A 24,833-nucleotide genomic window follows, 5' to 3' on the forward strand; every position below is an offset into this window, starting at 1 on the left:
TACACGTCAGGTTGAAATTTAGCGTCTATGAATAATGAACACACATGTAGCAGGGGAGCATCTTCAATGAGCAGGGAGAGAGCAGTACTACTGTCTCATCACAGATCTGGTGAGGTTCTTTAATGACTTCACCAGGAGACCACCGCAGGCCCCCAGGAGCACCTGCACACCGCCAACCAGAAGCACCACTCCTCGCGTGCATAGGCTTTCAATAATACATTTACCTAATCCATCTTCTGCTTGGCCATGTTAGTCAAGTGTGGCTCCAGACAAAGTCTTTCACACTGCTAAAATAAATCTCAAGCATCATCCATTTTTTATACCTTAAATGAGCAGAAGAAAAAGAAAAAAATAGTAAACGTGTAAATGTTTTTTTTTTTTTTTAAGTTGTAGCTTAAAACATTTCTTTTGGTGTTCACGAGCCCTTATTTGTGCATAGTGATTTAAACAAATAGTACATGTAACGAACAAGGGGTCATGTTCAGGTTGGTGTCCTGCACATCCAATGGCTTTATCTTAAGCTCCTGGCCCACATTGTGCGGTAAACAGGAAAATGCTTGCAGGATGGAAGGAAGTTACTTTTTTTTTTTTTTTTTCCAGAGTCTTGTGGACTGCTGCATATGGTGTACTTAGATCAATTTCTCAAAAATGCACTTAGAATTAACTAAGCGCGGAGAGGTTTTCAAAGATAAGAGCGAAACTCTGATGTTCCTTTCACTAACATTAACTGCTAAACGCCTGCATGTTTCCTTTTATTATTTTCGGCTTCTTCTCCCAGCTAGAGCAGAGACTCCAGGCAGTAGAACCGAGAACATGCTGTAAACATAAATTCCCTTTGTAAAATGTTTGACAGTTGTCTAATCTTTCAATGTTAAAATAATTTTAATGTTCAGGAATATTCTTTGAATATACTGTCTATTGAGTAGCATCTGATTTTAAATTCTACATAACATTTTTCGAGACAAAAAGCATAATTTGTATATAACATGAATTTGATTATTTAAAGGGCTGTGAAATGGTAATATTACAAATAAATCTTCTTTGGTTAGTTACAGTGCATAGGCGTCTGCTGCTTACATGGCTGCTGCTTACACTGCTGGTCCTGAATGATATGAGAATAGAGGCAACTTTCATTTCCAGCCTGAACAGTACTAAAAAGAGAGCACATTTCTCTAAAGTTTCCCAGCCATGCCAAACCTAACCATTAAATTATATGAATGTCTCCCAAATTATTAAATAGAAAATCATATTTAATATTACTTTCTGAATGTTAACTGGGCTTATAAAATCCATAACTGTAAGGTCCACAATACAGTCAAATGAGATAGTTGTATTAGGTTGCAAAACTTTAACCATTACACAGGTTTTATATAGTAGAATCCACTGACCTCCAGCTAGGTCGAGGGTCACATGCTATAAAACCCTAAACTTGGGGTCAACACAGGGCCTGTAGGAAGTGATTTCATGAGCAAAAAGCTAGGTCGTAGCAAAAGATGTCAGCTTGTTTTCCTTTTTTCATTTCCTGTTGTGTTCTGATAGGGACTTCCTCTCTAGTGGGAGTGGAAGTGGGTGTCACTCTCCAATCCACCCACACTATAAGCGGAAATATCCATCAGAAACATACCACCAACATTCCAATGGCGCAGAGGTGAGGAGGCGTGGCCAGGGGAGATGAGCAATTCTATGTGTCTTCTGCATCAATGATTAATCACCATTCTGTCTCCATGCTGGTGACACCAGGACGACTGTTTCCTGCCTTTTTAAAAATATATCACCCATCTATTTTCACAGCCATTCACAAAAACAAGGATTTCATTTTTCTGAGGATTTAGTTATCAGCAGAAAACACATCTGATATCTCTCAGTAGGTATCGCCTTAAAAACACCACCACCTGCAGCGACACACTTAAAAATAAATAAATAAATCACCAACAGCGAAGTGGCCCCAGCAACACATGGTACACCTGCATGGTGGTGTCCTGTAGCGGGCCTGAGCGGGCAGTGCGGTCAGCGTTGGTGGTCCGCCTGTCTTCCTGCTGCAGCCTGAGTCACAGTGACTCTCAGGCGGCTGGGGCAGCGTGACATAAGAGCACCGCTGCACTGCTCTCTTCCTCCGCTCGCTGAAAGATTAGTGGGAGCAAGTGTCCTGCTAACCCCCCACCCCCACCACCCCCCGGTGGGAAATAACATCCGCAGCCGTGTCTAACAAGGATGTGAGACGCCACAAGGGCATATTAACGGCAGGCCCCTGGACAGCCAGCCACATCTCTAGAACAAAGGACGGCACGGCTGCGACTTGCTGAGGATTGTTTTATATGGGACAATAGTAATGTATGGGCACCACTTCAAAGAGGATGAGGGGAAAAGGAGCTTATCTGCACTTAGGTTTTAAAGTATGTAGTGTTTTTCTTTATATGTGTAAAGGTTATTTTTATCTGATTTTATCAGAATTCCTCATAGGATGTGAAGGCAGTACATATCACCCTCACTGTTTCATTAGAGTAGGCTAAATATTAGCCAATTCGTTACTTATGCTGGGTCCGACAGAGTGTTCAAACCACTACAGGTCCCAGAGCTTCCTTCAATACATGTGCAAAAACTGTGCTTTTTGAGATGAGTGAAGACATGCATATTCCACTCATTGCTGATTTCACTCATGTCAAGAGCAGTTCTGGTATCTGTCTCCTCGTCTCTTGCCCTCATGATGTCAGACTTCTCATGTGGCCAGGCAGGGAGCAGTGACGACACAGTACACGCATGAACCATCGCCTTTGCTGCAGAGGGTCAGGAGACAGGAGATCCCTGGGGGCGAGTGAGAGATACTGGGCTTGTGGTGCGAGCGTGTGAGTGGGAGACAACTCGCCAGCCAAGAGGTCCCATGGCTGACAGCAGGTCCCCTGCCAGGATGTGTAACCGCACACTGCCAAAACAGGAAGCCCAGGAACTCCCCAAGTGACTGACACACTGGCTGGCTGGTGGAAGTCCTCAAAGAGCCCTGGAATCTCCATGCCATACTGTGATTGGTCACCCGGTCTGGGCATGATGAGTTGTCATTACATGTCACAGTACAGTAGCTGGCCCTGCTCTCACACGTTAAAGCACTGGTTTTAGAAGTGAATCGGTTCTCTGAGTCTGATAGTTCAGACTGATAGTTCTTAGTTCAGGTCTTCCGAATCTTCTTTCTTAAAAATACTGTTAAATAATAACACTAAACGGTCCTTAACATCACAGCAGCTTTGTCCAAAACATTTTTTTGCCACAAACAATCCATATTAAAATGCATATGCATGTATATTGACATTTTTCAGTAAAATAACATATAAGTCATGAGAGGAGAGAGAGAGCTATATAGCCCTATTCCACATAAAATGATCATGTGACTGTGAATGTATACGTGTATGTTTAGGAGAAAAGGGGTGGCTTTCATATTTATTGAGTGTGGATTTGAAAATCTGAAGGACACAGAAGGCCCAAATTAGATGTGTATGAGGTTCTCCATGTCAAATGGGATCAATATGTGGAGATTTCAGCACTGGACCAATTTAAAGGGATGAAAACACCCAACATCATAGGGCCTGTCTGCCTGGCACTTCGCAGGACTTTAGAACAGCTGAGAATGATCAGCAGCCCTGTGTGGCGAGATGGGTTGCTCTGTGACAACAGCGATTTGTGCGGATCATCCGAGCATACCCCGATGAGTGCTGTTCAACCTTTCGCCCCACCTCCAACTTGCCTTGTCCACCAGCTCCCTGAGGATTTACTGACGCAGGAGTGCTTAGCCCAGTCCTATGACCTTGGTCAGGGACTGAGTTGCCTTCCGCACCGTGTACACCTCAAATTGATTCACACCTCTGGGAACACCAACAATTTCCATGTAAAATCTCCAGTGAACCAAATTGTATATACTTAGGTATTACATTTCGATCTCGACTAGGCAAGAAAGAAAAGCAATGCCCAGAAGTCAACCTCTCACAGAGTAGATGGGGACCACCCAAAAAAAGAACAAAACATTTGGAAAGGGCTGGGTGGGGTTTAACTAAGTAAGTTCCATTCATTTTAAAGTCAGTCTGTTGGGCTGAGCTGGCTGGGTGCAATTACAGACAAACTGAGGCAGGACTGTCGTTCCCTTACTCTGGTGACCACCAGAGGGCCGCTGCCTTCAGTGTTCACTCTGCTTCCATAACATGCAACTCTGAACATTTTCAAACAGTTCCTTACATAGGCAGTTAAAGGTGTGAATTAAGTATTTAGCAATATGTAAACTATGGGTCAAATTTGAAGTGAATGACATGAGGAAATAAAAATTAGGTGATGGCTTAACCTAACTAGTGAGGCGACGGGTTACCTGTCTAGTCACGTGGATGCAGCTAGCAAGACAGCAGGGATCCTCTTTCAGGTTGCCATGGGCACAAGTTAGGATTATCTGTCCTGTGGAATATCATGAAAAGATCACATGATGAATCAGTGAGACAGACAGAAGAGCTCAGGTATGGAGGACTATAGCCTTATCTTCTACAGTACCACCCAGCACACCTCAAAGATCGTGTGCTGAAGCTGTCATGAAGAAGATGGGTTCCCACCATCACACATGTTTTTAGAATGAGAATGTTTTTTTCCCAAATGGAACCAGTGACCATCACACATGTTTTTAGAATGAGAATGTTTTTTTCTATTCGGCAACAAAGGTCATGGAACATGGCCAATGATAATAACTGGCATGTGATCCATATTGCCTGCTATTACCTGTAATGGCCAAAAAGTATAAACTGTGCAGATTTATGATCAGCTATTGTCATGAGGCCACAATTGTACGCAAGAGACCGGCTGATGCTCATCTCCCATCACAGGGGGCTCAGGTCCCAACTGGTAGGATTCACTTCATTAGCTCATTTGCAGTTAGTTCAGAATGTGGCTGCGACATTGCTCACCAAAAAAAAAAAAAAAAAAAAAGTACAACATTACACTAACTTTAGCATCCCTTCACTAGCCAGTAGGGTTCAGTTTAAGGTTCTCCTATTTGTTTTTAAAGCTACCAGTAGACTACCTCCATACATAATAGATTTGCTACACCCTTACACTGCCTCCAGGTCATTGAAGTCATCAGATCAGCTACTTGTGGCTGTCCCCTGGTCTTGGTTGAAGCTGAAGGGTAACTGTGCCTTTGCAGTTACTGCACCTCAGCTGTTGCTGTTTTGAAATCTACACCTAAAACTGTTTTCCACATTAGCAAAATGTGTACAGCATTTTGGTCAACCTGTTGTTTAAAATGTGCTTTATAAATATAATTTACTTACAAACTCGAGGTCACAAAGCTGCTGTGCTACCTGGAATCTATACAGCATCTTATTGTGTGTGGTGTCCATAGTAGCGTTACGTCATGTTAAGGTCAGCAGGAGGCATTGACCATTTTGTTCTGCATGAATAATACTCACATTTTGTTGTTTGTTGTCTGCTAGCCAGATTAAATAGAGTGACCAACACTTCTGCCAGTGATGCGCTGACCCCTCCACTTTCACCGTGCTCTGGATACTTAAGATGATAACAGTGGTCGGCCTTTGCATGCTCACTCCTCACAGTGGCATGTGTTACCCACGGTGTGGCACTTGTTTTCCACAAAGCTACACTCTAGTACAGAAGGTATCATCATTAAATCTATAAATCAAAATATAGTATGTAGTACGTGTATGCGATAGCTGTTGTCATTTTTGTAGCCTCAGTCACAGTCATATAATGAGGAATTGTTCCGTCCTGAGTTCATAGTGCAAAAGTGCCATGTGACAGGGTTAATCATTTCCTGAGAAGGGTGGGACAGTATAGCCTGGACTCATTCTGTGCATCACCATGAAATGGCTCCTCATCAGAAAGATCTTCATTGCTCTCTGTCTCATCTGCGTGGAGAGAGGAGGAGGGACGAGTGGCAGAGAGGCGGGTCAGGAGTGGAGAGGTCAGGGGATTCAAGGAGTCCATCACTCTGAGGGAAGCAAGTCACTCAGCTTTGTGTGTGTGTGTGTGTGTGTGTGTGTGTGTGTGTGTGTGTGTGCGCGTGTGTGTGTGTGTGTGTGTGTTTCCATGAAAATAGAACAGCAAATGTTTTTTTACGAGTAAACAAGTTGAGTCAAAGGCACAGGAAAGCTAGCCGAATGTCTCCTAAGCATCTTGTTCTTATGGAATCAACCAATAAACAGAACATATTAAAGACTATGGCAAGGTGGATTATCAAGATAAATTGCTAGATGAATCAAGTTAAATCTGTCCATTTTGTTATGCTACCAGTCCCACATCGCTACCTCTCACTTTGTTTAAATCTGGGCTCCTAATTGCAGATTACTGCAAATTCACAGTAAGTTTTGTATGGGACAGGAGTAACATTTGATTGTGGTTTGACTATGTTCATATACCAAACCAGTAGCAAAGCATCTGTGCAAATCAGCTTTATATGTATGTAAGCAGCACCTAGAGGAGCTATGTAATGTTAAACTAAGGAGTATTAATGAAACTGAAACTTGGACAACTGCAGATTACCTTTACTTGAATTTTCCCCAAAAATATTACAAAATAAATGTCAAAAGTCCACTTTATCCTGAAAGAAGAGGATATACTATGCTATGTACTATTACACAAACAAGGATCTGCACACAGTTTGGGTACAGGAAAGCCCAAACTTGTGTGTTGTGTTATGTGTCTGCAGGCCATGCACTGCTGTGTCCAGACTGACTAGGTGAAGCGTCTAGTGTGTAGAATGCTGCACAAGCACATCATGTTTTTCCGACATTTCCTTCTTTCCTTTTATTTCTTTATCGTTTTTTTAAGGGAGCTGGCTGAGAAATGGGACGTGCTATCAGATGATGAAACAATTATGCACTGATTCCAGGAAATAAAACATTTCTAATAAACCTTCAATGAGAATTATCTTTAAAAAAAATATATAGCAAAAAACTTGGCAAAAACATGGCTCAGGAAGTTTTTACTTTCTGGAAAAATCTGGCCATGATGTCTTGGCCTGCGCTCTCTCATTCCCACACTGAGACAAGCCAGGCACTGCAGGATAATCACCATCTAATAGGAGAGAATATTGAAAGCAGCAGCTCAAGCACCGGATCCTCTTTCCTACCGCGCTCTCTTTCTTCACTGGCAAAATGTTAGCACATGGCCGCACGAGATATTGATAATTTTATAACATAGCAATCAGCTATAACAAAAACAAGAGCTCTTTTGGCTGACGTTCACTTGCTGTTTGCTTTGGGTGCTCCTCCTCGGAGGGCAGGAGGAAGCTGCTTCTCTGGCAACTTTTGAAAGGTCAAAACCCTTGATGGCATCTCCGACTCCGATCCAAAAAGCAAAAAGAGCCGAAGAGCTTTTATTAAAAAAAAAAAAAAAAAAAAAAGTAACATACAGTCACAGACCTTTTTTACAGCTCACACATTGCCATTGGCAGGCATTAGAAAAGTGAAAACAGAGGGAGGGAACCCAGTAAAACAGGCTTGTGTTCAAAAAACTCGCCTTTGAACGGGCATAGGCATATGAAGAGTGGCCGGCACACAACACACCTGCTTGCTTGTTGGTATTTTGGTGGTGTTGTTTTGTTTTTAGGTTTATTTATTTAGTTGTTGTTATTGTTTTTGCTGTTTTTTTTTTTTACCTTTTTAATTTCCATAAGATTAAGTTTTAAGGTTGTTCCCTCTCAGGTGTCTTATTTGTCCTGCATGGCTGTTGCATGCTGGGAGAGTCGTGCTCGCATACGGGGCCCCTTTCTAATGATTTCCTGTACCTGCACATCTGCTGCTGTTTTAATTAATACTCTAAGGAGGCTCATCAGAACTAATCAAAAACATTGTCACTTAGGAGACCTGGGCTTTGTTGGAACAGAAGTCAATACTGTCCATGGCAGGGCTGAGGGAGCTCACTACAAATAGGTTACTTAATTGCCCCTCATTCTGATAACAATGGAAACAATCAATGTGAGAGAAAAGAAAAGACTTACACAATTTGGGCGGCCTGTTTCTTTTAAGACAGTGATGCTCTACTGCGTTTATAAGGCAGCATGGTGAGGAGCAAAATGCCATCTCTATTCTGCCCTGTGCTTTGCCAAGCTTCTTTTTCATTGGGGGTGTGGAGGGCTGGGCAGGTAGACGATAGTACCAGAGGTTGCGTCTGGCTGTGCTGCAACGCCATCCTTGATTTATGGGCGACGGCTGACCTCTGAGGCCGTAACACGGTGATGGGTGACTGGCTCTCAACGGTAAGCTACTGGCACTTGACAAAGTGCCGGCAGCAGAATGAATTTACTTCTCTTTTCCTCAATCATCAACAGGCAGAGCGGCTGGCTGCCCTGACCCCCTCTCATCCTGACTGCTATAACAAGATCTCCCATCTCAGGCAAGAGTGCGCGAGAGAGAGGGCTTGAAAAATTTACTGTCACATCTACTTTCCAATGAGCCTCGGTGAGCACTTCTTTCACCTTCAGGTTGCTTTGTGAGTCCATGGAGAGAGGGAGGAAGGCAGAGAGAGAGGTAGACTGAGAGAAAGAGAGAGAGAGGGGACAGAGTCAGTAAGACAAACAGATAGACAGACAGACAGAGACGAGGGGAGGGGAGTGTTGGGTCAGTAGGGACACTAGCAAAGCACTAAATGCGTCAGACAAACTTTCTACCGGAATCAATTTCCAAAGCTTATCACCATAGGCACTTTCCCTCCCCCTTTCATGCCTTTGGAAGCCCTGTCTATGTTTGCCTTCATCAACCAGATAATACCTAAATGCCAGTTAAATTTAATAACCAATAAATCTTCAAGAGCATTGAAATTTTACATCCCCTGCCAGCAGTGGTGTATGTTGTGAGTGATGATAAATTAGATGCCACAACACACTACACACAACAACCAAAGGTGTGCTAACTGGTACTGTTCCTTTTTTCTTCTTTTAATTGATGCACCACTTCTGCCTTAATGCAGAAATCCATTCGGTTTTATTGTTGTTACAATAGCATGGAGGGAACATGGAGGTACAAAATGCATAATTTTCTAAAGAAAACTTTTAAATTATCCCACAGTGTAAATGTTGGCCCATTGCAGCAGCTGAGACACAGTGGGTTATAATTGAAAATAAAAAAGCCATTTAAAAGACATTCAATAAGCCGCTGAGAAATTGATCAGGCTATAAAAGCTGTCCTTTCAGGGGCGGGAGAGGTGGGGCCAGTACGACGAGCCTGACGCAGCACTATCCCTGCAGGCTTTGCTGTCTGCACGGAGTTGCCATCAAACACAGCTCTCCAACTAGAGAACTTTCTCCAGTGGTCTTAGGATTAAAGCAAACCCACATATCCATGTGTTCTTGGCAGCTTCCTATCCACTCCAACACCATTTTCTCAGGATCAAGACTCTTGGCAAAAATGGAAATTACTTAGTTTATGTTAACATTTTGTAAGGTCTCAAAGAAGATGATGAAAGAGCAAAACAAAAAGGGCAACACAGACACATTTTATATATATATATATATATATATATATATATATATATATATATATTTTTTTTTACACCACCACTTCTTTAACTTTCAATTCTCCTAAGCATCCCTGCTTCACAGCCCTTGGCTATTGCCTTTCTCAATCTGTCCCTGGGGATACGGGAGTTATGGGCCCTGTCGATTGAAGAGAAAGGGATGTTATTCCCCTGTCACCCACAGCAGCTCCTCCGGCAGCCCTATCCTGATCTACGGCCACTACGGTGGGGAGAAGTGTCTTGATGCGCCATTGGTTTCAAGTGTTGTCACCTCCCCCCTCCCCCAGGTCCACACCCTCCAATGGTACCTGCTTGACCCCTCACCAACCTTTCGCAAATTCCCCCTATCCCAGCTACTGGGCCCTCCCAAGGGCAGAGATGTCACACGGTGTTAGAGGAGGTCACACCTAAAGGGACATGGCTCACTGATTGAAGACCTTTGTTTGGCGTCAGAAATTAGATCAAGTGACGGCCAGGTAGCATTTACCCGCAGTAGGTTCCTACTGTAACAAATGCACAGCTGGTTGCACTAACAGAACAATACCAAAGGAAGGCAATGATCAATGGGAAAGCAGGGTTTCTATGTAAAACAAAAAAAAGCCTATATTTAACATTTAACCTCTGAGGAGTATGATTATACTGATGTGTGGGCTCTGGGAAGCAAAATCATTGTACTATTAACTGCACTTTGGAATTCTAGAATGTTATGCCATGAAAAACAAAAAAACCCACTACAACAAAACAAAACAAAACAAAACAAAAAAAAAAGCTCACTTTGCAGTCTTATTTTATAGTATTTTCTGAAAGGGTTAACCATCTTCATATTTTTTCTGTTGAAAGCCTACACCTAATGACATTTTCATCAATCTCATTTTAATCACAGTGTAATTATATAGCATCGAGCTTTGACTGAATAAGGTTTATACAATACAAAAGTATTTCAGTGCGGTGCCTGCCTCCTTGTTGCCCACGGAACGCAGAATGTTGAGGGAATTTCATCTCAAATATACATACACATGAGTACATGTGAAGTGCACTGAGCACTTGTCCTATTAGCAGACATCTGTGAACATTTAGGGAGAGGCCTGGTGGGAAAGAGAAGGGCCACAGCCCAGCAGAAACCCAAGACGGGACGTTAGAGTGGGCATGTCATGAACTTGACACCCAGCCCTTCTGCTAATCCCTGTAGAGAAAATATCAACTGTCTATTTACTGAATAACAAGATTCATAAATGTAATAAATATCTTTACAGAATGGGCACTGCATAGAGCTGCCATCCATCATAGGTCCCTTTACATGGAACGCTATTACAACAATAGGTCCTATTAAAACTTTTCCATTATCTTTTTTTAGTCATGTATAAAGCAGAGCCTCCAAGTTCCTAAGCAGAAACAAATTCCACTTTCCTTGCAATCTATTAGTACTGACACCACCGCCTCTCCACAGACTTGCTACACTGGAAGTTATGAGTAGTTTTTTTTTTTTCAAAAGTCTGTTCAATGTAGTATGTAGAACAGTGTTTGCCCATTCCTGTATAGTAGCACTGTACAATTTTATGATTTCAAAAGAACCTGGATATTGGTCAGTGGGTTGAATCAGGTCTGCTAGGGCAGGGAATATATTTAGCTGAATGAGGCTGTGCTTCTCCGAGGCCAAACTGGGACTACTTATGTGCAGTATTTATATTAAAGAAATGCATCAAAGAGTTTCCAGACCTAAAACAGCAATTTAAGTGACCACAGCAAACAATCTTGTACTCTGAATAGTTGAAACTTTTCCCATTATATACATTTTGCAACATGTTTTCATAATATAGGAACATTTTATCTTCCAGTGATTTGAGAAAAACACAACGAAGGTGGCCAGCGTGAATGTGGCATGGGAGAGGAATGTAAACAATTGCTCAAGTGACATGTCAGCGTGCTTGCTGTTTATTTGGGTATTTTCAAGAATAAGCTCCAATCAAGAGCTCAGCTCTTGCGTTCCTCAGCAACACAACCTGATTTGGAATCAGGTTTTTACCAAACACCAGAGAGCTGCTGTAATGCCTCTGTACATAGAAGTGCCAAGGCCAGATCCGGTCTGACTACACTTACAGAGGAAAGAATAAGGGTAAACAAATAAAGGGAAAGGGTACATTTTACTTAGTTCCAAAGACTCCAATTGCAGACTCCTCTGATGCTTTTTTAGCTTTGTTTAAGGATGACAGACAATCAAATAAAATACAGAGGTTTGTATCCTAAAGCAACTTTCCTATAAAACTACTATGCAAAATAATCTATGGTGGGCCTCCTATTTGTTGTGAAACACTTGCACTTGCTCGCGTGGTCCAAACTTCCAAAAAGCGACACCTAAAAGATACGCTGATTCCTAACTCATGAAGACAGCGATTGCAGATGTGTAGGAGTCGAGTCTCGCCTGCCAACATTGCACCACTGCAACCAGAATGAAGAGCAACACCCTTACCTGTGACCACTGGCCACTGCTGAGAGAACAACCAGAACAAATCACCAGAGCAGGCATCTCTCTCTGCATGCAGAGGAATACTCCACTGATGACGACATAGCTTTTTGATAGCTTTTTGTTTTAAATTGCATCAAATATCCAGTGAAAAGTAAGGGTGCTTTGTACCAAAAACTCCATACCAAGAAATGTATATATATATATATATATATATATATATATATATATATATATATATATATATATATATATATATTATATATATATTATATTTTAGCCAACCTATATACAGTACTTTAACACTGTTAGACTCAGTTTCATTTGACAGAGGTCTTAGGGCCACTTCTGCTTAAAACAGAACAAGATAAAGACGAAATAATACCAGAGACTCCTGGAGAACTCTGTATGTAAGGACACGCTGCATTAGCACTACCACCGGCAACCTTCAACCTAAAAGGAACTGTATTTACAATATGTATTGCAATGTAGAGCAGGGAATATCACTTTTCAGTCCTCCTATATCAAAGTTTGACCTATACTCCATCTCACAGCTAAAAAGGCACTTGTCTGCTTTCACTGTGCTGTTTAGCTAAGTACATCCCAAACTATTTGTTGTACTCAACAAATGCAAACCACAGTCTTGGAGGAGTTTAAAGTACAAACTGATCAAAACCATTCTTAGAGGGTTTATATTTCTTGCTGCAGCACTTGCAAAGAACTACTTGACCTTATCCATAAGGGACACTATAAGGAGCATTATTAGTGGTACAGAAATACAACTTTATACGCAGCCATGTGCCGTCCACTACATCGAGGACCTCTCTTCACCGTCTGCATGCTTATGCTCAGCTTCCACATCGTTCACTGCCTCTCTCCTCCTGTTTCTCTTCCTGGTCGCCAGATGCGCCATATAGCGCCCCAGCGTGCAGGAACAACAGCCTTTAAAAAAAATCGCATGGTTTTAAAAATATATTCAATCACGCTCTGTGTTGCATAGGATTATAGTGTGAGTCTCGTAAGAATGATTAGTTGCACTGTTTGTGTATGTAGGGCAGTGCACACTGCATATGCATACAGGGTCTGTGACCATGAAGCATCGTGCCCTTAAAAAATAATTTGCTTGCCTGTTAGTGTAGTAATGGGCTGGATAATAATGGCTGTCAGTCAACATTGAGTGGGTGTGCATACTTTTCCGTCTCATCTTTGATTTGCTATGTCATGTATCATTGGGCATGGGAAATGGATACACAGACAATATTGGGAAAATGTTTTTAATGTTTTGTGGAAGTGCTCTTAAAAAGACTAAATAACACAAGATAATTAAATATGTGCTATGCCAATGTGAAATACTTTTAAGGAATTTATCCAAAATTCCTTGGATGTTCTGTACTCTCGCTGTAGTTAGTGACTATTCGACTTTGGGACATCGATGGGGAACTGTGACCTCTGAGAGGCCATAGCAGAGTTGAATTTTAAGCTCTGGATGATGGCATATGATTTCAAGAAGGACTTATTTCAGTTTCCCTTAATTAAGATGTAACCAGGGATGCCATAATCCCTCCACAACCCCTCAACTCGGGCACTAATGGTATAGCCCACACCAAGATACAAAATACTGGCGGTGAGTTTAGAGGGTAGGTGAAATTGCAAATAGGTATATGACCATTTGTGCTGGTAGGACACACTTATAGTCTGAGCAAGTTCACTAGCTTGCAGGCTTTGTCATTATAACTAGCATCAGGGCTGCCAACTCTCCCACTTTCAGGCTCTGTCTCAAACTCTCATCGCTCATGTGAAATAAAAGGCCACGACAAAGTCACTGTTTGAGGAAGCAAAATTATATCATTATATATATAAATTATATCATTTTATATATACATTTATATATAAAATTATATACATAAAGTCTTACAGTCATTGGTACAGTCATCTAACGCTGTTTTCTGTTCACTTGGTGGTAATTTGACTACAGTTAAGTAGAATACTTCGTTTTCATATCCATTTATCTATTGTTATTTTATGTTATTTTATGCACTTCTAATTTAAATGTACTTTGTCAAAACTACTTAGTACTTTTAAATACTTTAACTACTTAATACTTTTAATATATATTTTACAATTAAATTTATTTTATTTAAATTTCTCTGTTAGAGGTCCACAACTTATGGAAGGTTTTCACTGATGGAATTAAACATTGGTAATATTTTTGGCATGTATTACATTGAGAGTACTAATTTAGGAACATAAATTAGGTAGTGAAACTCAAAACCAAATAAAAGCCTAATAGGCGTATGCATTCCCTCATGAAACAGAGGTTTGTTCAACTAAATAGTCGTTCAAATTAAAACCACATAAAATTACACATAAAAAAGTTAGCAGGAGTACAATAGGAGGTCCACTTTCTTTCCATTCAGTGAACATGCACTGCCATTATTTGGAGTAGGAGTGAAAGTGTAGAGGAGCAAACAGGTGGGAGCAAAGCAGAGGTTTGGAGTGGATGATCAGAGGTGTGTACGAGACCACGCAGGGTTTATAAGACCATCACTTTAGTCATGTTTGATATATATGCATTAAAGAAATAAGGATTTTAGAAGGGTTTTTTCCATCAAGACAACCAAGCACAACTGTAAGTCACTCTGGAGAAGAGCATCGGCTAAATGTGGGAAAGATAAATGTGAATGTGAAAGATGGGAAGGGGCCTACACAAACAAGTGCATTTGAACAGGGCATGGAAAATCCTGGAATGGTCCTGGCAGTAAAATTCCTATTTTTTAAGGCTGAATTTCCATCTACGTCCCAACATTTCGGGTCATTTGACCATCAAATGAACACTGGTTCAGTTTAGTCCAGGTATGGGATATCTATGGAACATTGATAAATTCTTCCCAACTCGTTTAGATCGACTGAAACAAATTAAATTATAGATTTCACAATAAATGCTCTTTTGGCCTTACACAATGAACTTTATGGCTACTTGTTTAACTTGCAAGGCTTTCAGCGACATTTGTTTAATGGAAGTTAACCTCAATTATTGTGAAAGTGTTAGCGGCCAGGACTGAGGCCACCATATCGATTATTAACAATTTGGTTTAATTAAACATTATTTTGTAACCAAGCTGGGGTTAGAAATAAGACATTAGGAGCAATGGATATCATAAAACTTAATGATATTATTATTCTCTATCACTGGCCTTGCCATCAAAACCTCTCTCTTTCTGTCATTTCTTGAAGAATTGAACTGGCATGCAGCCCCTTGCCAATTACTGTGATGCAACCCAATAATGTTGAGGTCAGAAGAGGCGATTGCAGCCCTGCATTCTGCTGGGTCTGGAGAATGTTCCAGCCCAAAACACGGCTGTCATGCTGGAGTTCACCCTTCCCACCAGTTGCTAGAATTTCCTGAGCTCATAATGCAGTACAGATTCTACAGCAAAAACTTTGCCTTATACACACACATTCCCAACCACATAGACACAATACTCTCAGACACACAAACACTAAAATGTGGTACTACACACAGGTTCCTAAATGTATAGTTACTGAAAAGTACTCCATCCACTGGGAGGCTAAAAGGCTAAAGTAAGCGTCACTTACTCCCATGGCTGCAGGTCAAGTTGGTGCCGACGATGGGTGCGGGGAGACTCCCAGGCCGGCTAGTGCCAGCCCCATGCGTAACGAGCGGGCCAGGCTCAGGGGAGCTGCCCTGCCGAGAGCTGGTGACAGAGCTGGAAGGTCTGGAGCTCCCACAGTTCTTAGGGGGAGAGAGAACAAAAGAACACTGCAGCATTTGAACTGCACACAGCACACCCTCTGCTCTGCAGCATGCAACAGTGCAGATGTCACATATATCAAAGTAGTATGTGCAAAAGCATATAGTCCAAAATGTTCAGACATTGGAACATCATTCAACTGAATTTTCCCTTTAAAAAATTTCTAAAAATAAAATGGGGGGGGAAGAGCTTTTAAGAGAAAAAAACTATGAAGACAAGGCATGAAAAACCGAGGTGATCTAAATAGAGTCTGTCACAGCATGCTTGAGTATCAGCCACCCTCAGCATCTATTCAGACACAAACTATTAGCCTTTCAGCAATGGTACACAGCACAACAAAGGCCAGGGTGACTCAGGGTGACTGACCCCAGCTGGCCAGAACGTTGCACAAGAAAGGTAAAGTGCCTTGTGGAAGCCAAGTTAACTAACAAAAACAATAAAATAACACATTCCTGATTAACTGTGATGATCACTGAATAAAGTATGTATCTAGATAATGTATTCCTATGGAAAAAAAAATGTTTTACATACTTTGTAGTCTTGATTATGTGGGATTTTGTAATATTTGTTATTTCTTATCGCCTCTCTCTGAGAAATAAATGACATCAGTGTTCACGAAAGTATTCAGGAATCCTGGATGCTTGCTCTGTTTACACTGATGGAAATGCACATATATGCAGCATACAGCCCAGATCTTTTCCATCCTATATCTTGTCAAACTTGAATTAGGATCAAAAAACTAATCTGCTTCCAATTTATATCTATATTTCAGGGCTGTCGTGGACCCAGACCCTGCCCGTATTGAAGGGGGTCGTTTTTTATTTGGCCAGCACAGCTGACAGTTTTATTCCTCCAAGCAATCTGCCACAGTGTGTACAAGTGTGAGGTCATTCAGGTCAGGCGACAGTTGGTATCAAGCACCCTGGTTACACTGGTCAGGCCCATATAAAAATTATATTAGGTATGGACAAAATACACATCCCAAGAGGTGAAAAGGTCTAGAGACTTTAAACTAGTACACAATTACTTGGAGTAGATTGCTTGTTAAATTAGCTGACAGCCGATTGCATGAGCAAAAGTATTTAATTCTGCATAAGGTTCATCATGTACAGATCAGGATCTAAAGGTCAATACACTATATTAACCTGCAAAAACAGAATGCCTTAGCTTAACTAGGTACCTGCACTTAAAAATAAATTCAGATCAGGGACTAAAATGTTTGACTTGAACTGGAGCAACAGTAACCAAAACTTCTTCAGAAGCCCCATAACAACATTACATTAAAAATACTTAATGCAGATGTTCATCAACTAACCTACATTAGCTGCACTGGAACACACTATGAACTATGCTCCAGTCCAATAAAAAGCAATAAATGTTCTCATATTGCCATAGAGCACATCAGGGTCCAAACTACTCAGATAGATAGAGAATGTGTGTGCCAGATTTATTGAAGCAAAACAGCATTAGCTAAAGAGCCATCGTCATATCTAGCTGTCGACTCTCATCATGTGGACTTGGAAAATTGGAAAATTGCCCCAAAAGCATGGAAGGGTCTCACCACTAATATGGCCTGTGACAATATATATCAGCCACTACCTGCAGCATGCGTTTGAGCCTGTGGACATTTTTTACTAGTTTGAGTCTTAACAGTGTCGAGCCTGTCGGGGGGGGGGGATATTCTAAAATCAATCTACCTTTAGAAATTGTCTCATTCGGCTCTCAATGACCAGGTGGCACGACAGGGCCGAAAGGGGCATGCCGCTGCAGGCCATAAACCATGACAAGCCTGGAGGAGAGTTAATATGATCATTCATAAGGGGACAAGTTGCAGTGGTGGAGCCGAGCTAAAGGGGAGAGTACTCTCTGTGTGTGTGTGTGTGTGTGTGTGTGTGTGTGTGTGTGTGTGTGTGTGTGTGTGTGTGTGTGTGTGTGTCTGTGTGTGTGTGTGTGTGTGTGTGTGTGTGTAAGAGAGGCATAGAGGGGTGAGGGGCCGGGGCTATTAACTACTTTTAAACCGCTTTGCAGAAGCTAAGTGATCTCCACGAACAGCGGCCCTACATATAAATACTGAGCTGACAGTTTAATATCAAGGGACAAGCTTGTGCAGGATTAGAAACGTGTAACCCTGGGCTGCCAGCTGACATTCTTGGGAATGAGGTGGACAGAGTGGGAAAGAGGATGAGAGGGAACGTACACTAATATATATAAAAATAACTGATCTACACTCTTGGTATTTTAGAACCCCATGGAATGAATGTTATGATTTAAGTATCTACTTTTTCTAATATAAACTTGTTCCTCCTCCTACAAATTTAGAAACACTTTGCACAGCTGATGTAGGACCTCTGTCTGAAACATCGTGTTTCTCTGGAAACTTGAACTTCACTACAATTTTGAATATCTATCTATATACATAAACACATTGAGACTGACCAAAAGAGAAGATGCATTAAGCTAAATGAATAAAAATGGTAATAACAGTTGTTAAAAATAGTTTAAACACCTTATTTTATAGTGTTCTGTTGATAAGCATGTGGCTCTGCATGCTTTGAGAAGCATGGTGTCAAATGCACAACAACTTACAGAGAAATTCTGAGCTTTTCTCCTCTCTTTGATCCTCTTGACCGTGTTGCGTATCTGAAGGGAAAATGACACTCATCATCAGCAACCACTTGAAAGGCCTCTTCCCACTGGATCTGTGCATGAAATTCACTTTATAAAAGTTACACAGAAACCAAAACAGCAGCCATGTTCAAGTCACTGATCAGGATAAAATGAGGATGACTGAAACATCCCAGTTTGTCATAGGTTATAGGTCCTAAAAGTGACGCGTGGATGTGCTAAAGCAAGGAGAGCACTTTAACCCATCATCCGTCACGTCGCACCAAGGGCCAAGGAATGCATTTGGAAGAAAGGACCACCCTTGCAGAACAGATTGCATTTGTACCATGTGAGATCAAGAGAGGATGTATGAGTGAGCACATGGAATGAAACTGTGGCTAAGGATACACAACAATAATATCTGTAATGGCAGAACATTGCTTTGAATCACTATTTTGCTTGAATACTCCTGGAAGGTGTGATAAAATAGTAATTCCACATTAAGACATACTTGTGTCTATTCACAGAAGTCTCCCTTCACAGTTACACTGACATTGGCATAATACTAATAATAACTAATTATCATCATCCAAATTTATGTTTTAACCTAAAATATTTAATTTAGCAGTATTTATATTTTGTTATAGTCATGAAAATACTGCTTAATATCAATAAGTATTGAGTATCTTGGACAAGTATCGATAAGTATATTGGAATATTACTAATATTTTCAAGATGATAAAATATGCTTAGATAATGCTTAGACAAACTGAAAATATGTTTTACTTATGAAATATAAAAGTAGTATGCCTAAATATAGGAATTCTGGATATATTTATTCATTAGATGCCATTATCAGGAGTATGAAATCATAGCTTTTTTCTCTCAGTATTGAGGACTAAAATGCCCTGTTTAAACAAGTCATGGCCTGCTATGTAAATCAGTTTTTAAGCTCTCCTCCTGGAGAATGACTCCCCTGCAAAGTTTAGATCCAGCCCAAACCCAGCCAAGCTGATCCAAATAACAGCTTAATGACAAATGTAGTGCTAGAGCATGGTCCAAGATCCCTGCTGTAGGATTCTGTCCCAGTCAGGCTGTCGTCACCCACCACAAATACACAGCATTTTTCCGAGGAAGGCTGCCATGCGTCTAGGCCCAGCCCCCTGCCGTAGCGAATATGTGTTATGCCTTATGACTTCATTAGAGCCTGGCATCGTCATAAATTATGCTGCCATGCAGATATACACACAAGGGCATGTTTTGCATAGACACCACTGCAGATGCTGACAGGGCTAATGAAGGGAACAAAGCACCGTTGACAACTCTCAGTCAATAGTAATATGTCAGATTTGGATTCTCTTTCGTTCTCTCTCCCAGCCTCTCCTCTCTCCCCTCCACCCCCAGTGAGCTGCGATTTGAAATGCCTAAAGTGCACTGTAGCCTTAATGAATGGATCTGGCAAATCAAATAAATTTGTTTCAGAAGAACATCACAGGAAGCAATGCAGAAAAGGCATACCGCAGAAACTGCGCTGCTTACAAGGCAGCTTGAAGTAACTAAGGAAATGTTTGGTCGCCACTCTCTCAAGGTTTAATACTGATGCAATCCACGCTTTCTATGTAAAAATGTGTTGGGTATAATTTCCATATGAAAATAAGACAAATGGTAACACCTGCTGAAATACTTGGAAAAAAGACAAATGAAACTGAGGTCATCAAAGAGGAAATGAAACAGCAGACGAAATTTCATTTGAATCGCTTACGATTTGAGCAAAGCAGCCACATTTTAATTTGTTGACTTGAATAACACAAACAACACAAAGAAAGGAATGTAGATACCCAATCATATCAACTGTAACATCTTTACTGCAAAACTCTACCAAAACTGCAATATGTCGAGGTAAACAAATCACTTCTCAGTTATGTTTTTACTCTCAGCAAGGACACAGCACATACTATAATCAACTTGATGTCTGTCAGTTATTAATATGATGGCCTCATGTTCTCACTTATATTCAAAAGGAATCTGCCAAAAGAGAATCTTTTCCAGTGTTTTCACATTTTGCAGGCAATCAAGTGTATGGATGGATGAAATGGATTTTACGGCCTCTGGAGATGTGGAGACGTGTTCTTGAGAGCAAACAGAGAACAACTTTCCCCGTTGGCCTCTCACTTCTGTTCTCTAATTAGCTGAATTTTCATATGCTAAAACTTTGACTTTTCTCCTCATCTTTGAGTAATTTTTCTATTAAAGGATAATTTCCTTTACTGTGTCAGGGGGTGAAACTTAATCTGCCAGTGTTTCTCGTCACACCTTCAACTCAACTGCATAAAGAGAAAATATGGAGAGTTTTAAAAAAATAGTCAAGAGCTAGGAGAAGAAAACAAAAAACCACAGATTATATTTACAAAACCTTCTTTGAAAACTGCATAAAGCAAACATGGGTTGCTCACAAATTGTGAAGACCCTGGGGTCAAGGAGAGCCGGGAGTTGGAAAATAGATTCCGAAGCACTAAAAAAGCCACTTAAGCAAGAATGCAGCGATGATTTATTTTACAATGCGGAGCGGGTCAGCAGCGAGACTCAGCTATGTTGGCGCAGGGCTCTGACTCAGGGCCACCTCCTCACACCTCCTTTATGGACGGTAAAAAGGTATGAGCAAAAGGAAGACAAAAGGGCGCGGCTCTCAGACAGTGCCAGGGTTGAGGTGGTGAAGGGTGGAGGTCTATACCCAGGTGGCTGTGGCCTTGCCTGCACACTCCAAGCTACACAAACACTTTGCATGAGAGACCCCATCAGTGAGAATATTCTTTCAATATCTCAAAACAGGCTGTTTGAGTAAGGAAAATCTCTATAGAAATTAATATTTAATTTAAGGATGAACATTTTTTAAACCCAGAATGAACCATATAAGTGAACTTGAAAGTAAAATACATGGAGTTTCTTTCATTTATACTGAATATAAATTATGAGAAAGTGCTTTACATTTGCACTGCTACATACTACACCATTTACACTTCTGAGCAAAAGTTTGCAACTGGCACTCAAAAGTTGAGCTAAATTATTTTTAATTCATCAAATAATTATTTGTGGCAAAAAAATATTTTAAAGGATTCTATTGTGGGAGCTTGTACGATGCAACTTCACAGGTTTCAAGTTATTTGTAGGAAGTGGTAAAAAAAAGAAGAAGGTAGAAAGAACAAAGAAAGAAAAATGCTTATCACTAGAAAGAAACAGCTGTATGATGTGTAGGATGATGTGTAGTGCTGAAGGTAACTACAATCGTCCATCACATACAAGTAGACATCACATTTCAAGGGAAAAAACAATAGCAACATTTTGTGCAAATCTTAAATTACTGTAAACTTTGGTCTCAAAATGTTTGAAATACCGAACTACAACTTTTTGTCTTCAAAATGTTTGAAATACCGAATATCTTTTTTTTTTTTTTTAAATCTGGTTTATATTGTTTAAATCTACATTGTATAAGTTGCTACTGAATAAGATTTTTAAAAGTTACTCCGAAGTTTTTAGGAGTAGAATACATCCAAATACATTTATGAAAAAAAAAGATCTATCACCAGTGGGTACATTATCACACATTTACGCTTCCACATTTACTTTTTTCATTAGAATTTAGAGAGGACAATTTACCAAGAAATATTTATTCAAATTAGCCCTCATCCATTAAACCTATATTTTACCAATATTTTCCCTTCAAAGGACATCTAAATGGTAATAACCATTTTTTGTTTGTGTGTGTGTGTGATGACCCCGCACCATCTACCTGCTGTCCTGCGTATATTCTTTTCTTTTTTTCCCCCATCCTGGACTTTCCGCAAAGACACACTAGGCCAGCAGAGCTCTAATGTCAGAATGTTAAATGGAGGACCATGAGTTTAAAAACTTAAAGAGGCAGTGAAATATTAGCCAATGTGGGTGAGGAATGACTAGCTCTTTACTCTGCGTGTCAGTGGTTAATGGCGGGCCTGGATGCATATAAGTTAGCCCAAGCATGAAGGGCAGTGAGACGCACATGTTCAAAAAAAGGGGGGGTGGGGGGAAATTGACGACATTCACTCTAATCCTCCCCCCACCTCCCACTGGTGGGGAGCCGTCAGAAACTTGTCATTTCTCTCAGTCACTCAGTCAGCCTTGAGACACTGCAGACTTACCTCTGTGTTGTACATGCCATATATCAGGAAGATGAAGAGACCCTGCGAAAAGAGAAAACAGAAAGGGGAAAAAAAGAAAGACGTTAGGGATATTTTCTTTTTCTTTCATTCATTGGGGAAGCAATAAGACAGGGGATACAAAAAGCTGGTTACGTTTGGCATATGTACCAACACACACACTGGTTCAGGAACAAGTAAAATGAAATGTACATGTTCTTTCTATGTCTGCGGAGAATGACTGTTTCAGAGGCAGCCCAATGAAGGATCTTAACCCAAGGTTTTCTCCAGCTTTGTGGGGCTCATATATTTCTGCTTTAAGTGCCCACATTCAATACCAAAAGACATGCAGCAGACACAAGCGCAGGAGGAAACAAAACACTGGCTAGGCAGGAAGCAGCTAATGAAGAACAATCATGACAAGTGGTATGATAGAATAATGAATGTAACAAAAAGAAAATAACTATTTCAAGTCCACAAAACACTATGGCCAATGCTGAAAGAGGCATGAATGAGATGCCCTTGGGTGCCGAATGAGGGCACATATGGTGACGAAAAAAATGGCCGTTTTTCATCATTTCCAGCATTGTGCCTATTGAAAGTTCTAGACATGCATTCACCTTCTTCCTCAATGCAGGCCTGAGGTTCAAAGAGTTGGAGAAAGGCCAAGCCTGACAAAGGACACTTTTGGGGTACGCATGAAACATTTTAATCGGTATAACAAGACACACTGCAAACTTCTAATATAAGCAGACACTTTACTGATTGCTCAGTAAAATGAGAGGGTCAGCAGAGGTCCAACATAAAATTAAATCTGGTTCATATGAAACAAATCTACAGAATGAAGAGTGATGCTTTGTTTTTTTTTATCACAACAAACCATTCCACACTTATGACACTTCTACCAAAATAGCAAGATCCACCCATCATTCAAACATCATTTGACAGATTTGGTTTACCAATACTAGAGTTTGATGCATCACCACTGACGGTTTGATGGCGGTCTGTTCCAGAAATTCTGCAGCCAGAATTCCTAACCACCTCACCCCATTTAGCCAAACCCACACTGTGTTAAAAATGATCCAGGGGCTCACGATATTGTGATCAGTTTTTAATCATGGTAATATGTAAATGAAGAGCATAAATACAAAAAAAATGAAAAATAAAAATGTTTTTAACATTGATTTATGCTGAAACATCCAGCAACTGCTCACTGTGATTCCATATAGTAGAAACTGACTTAGTAAGGATAGGTGATGTCCAAAATGACTCATTTTACCTGTATATTCACAAACTATTAGCCACACACCACTGTTGTATGTCAAAAATATGGGGAAGTATGGTGAAATCACTACATAGACACCCAACTAATAATTGAGTTAGTACACAAAGAAGAGAAATTACCGTTGTCCAACTCTCTGCCCTGCATACGCACTGACTGTATCCCCAGCCGGGGGCCAGTTCAGTTCAGTCGGCTTTATTATTATCCCTCAAGGAGAACATTTGATTTGCAGCAGTCATTCTTATAGCCACGGTATGCAACAATAAAACCATATTAAATACAAGACAGGTTCTAAAACAAGATATTGCATTCACTTGCCCCACTTGTTCAGCAATTCATTTACATTTATGGCATTTAGCATTTAGCCCAATTGCACTGGAGGTAAGAGACTTTAAATCTGCTACAGCATATCTTTGGGAGTCTATAAAGACAGTCTGATGGAAAGTGCTGAAAAACTTTTCATTCATAGGGTGATCTCATATAATAATTAATTCAGCCTTGTGTGTGTGCTTATGAAATAGTTGTAATAAGGACACTTGAAGGTATCCCATAATCTGACTGCTAGATTTAACAATATGGCTTAGAAGATTTGCATTCTTGATGCTCGGATTTCCAAGACAGTTGATAAATGCAAATGTCAAAACTGACTCAAAGACTTGCGAAATACAGTTGTAGCTTGGCATACACCTGAAATATGCTGTTTCTCCTAAAAAATAGAACAATCTCTGATAACACTTCTTCAAGAGCTTTGTATTTGTTGTGTGATCGAAACACAACTTATCAATTACTGTACCAAGGCACTTGTAGCTGTCAACACTTTCAGCTGTAATGCCATTGATTATTGTAGAGTGGATCTCCTTAGTGTCTTGTCTAAGATCAGATCACCATCTCTTTAGTTTTATCAATGTTACACTTCAGGAATAATCCTCATACCACTGCACAAACTCATCTACTATCAGACATCACACGTCTCAATTTATATTGAGAATAATTAGGCGTACCTTTGCTTTTATTTATTTCATTCTTATTTTTCCTTATCCATTACC

General features: G+C 40.5%; 1 protein-coding gene across 11 annotated transcripts in view; it reads right to left on the minus strand.

Annotated features, from left to right (window-relative positions):
• Window positions 1-24,833, minus strand: part of LOC113586098 (adhesion G protein-coupled receptor D2) — a 54,550-nt gene that overhangs the window by 6,056 nt on the left and 23,661 nt on the right. For 7 of the 11 annotated variants that reach the window (XM_081708645.1, XM_081708642.1, XM_081708643.1 and 4 more), the window contains 5 exons: window positions 22,509-22,550; window positions 22,121-22,198; window positions 18,316-18,369; window positions 15,554-15,710; window positions 4,346-4,428 (listed from right to left, as the gene is read on the minus strand). In XM_081708645.1, coding sequence (XP_081564771.1) covers window positions 4,346-4,428; window positions 15,554-15,710; window positions 18,316-18,369; window positions 22,121-22,198; window positions 22,509-22,550 — 414 coding nt within the window. The remainder of the gene's footprint in view (window positions 1-4,345; window positions 4,429-15,553; window positions 15,711-18,315; window positions 18,370-22,120; window positions 22,199-22,508; window positions 22,551-24,833) is intronic. The other 4 variants (XM_027023980.3, XM_027023979.3, XM_027023975.3 and 1 more) reach the window with 2 other exon arrangements.

Source organism: Electrophorus electricus, chromosome 26 (assembly GCF_041902795.1).
Source record: "Electrophorus electricus isolate QZ-2024a chromosome 26, ASM4190279v1, whole genome shotgun sequence".
Lineage (NCBI taxonomy): Eukaryota > Metazoa > Chordata > Actinopteri > Gymnotiformes > Gymnotidae > Electrophorus > Electrophorus electricus.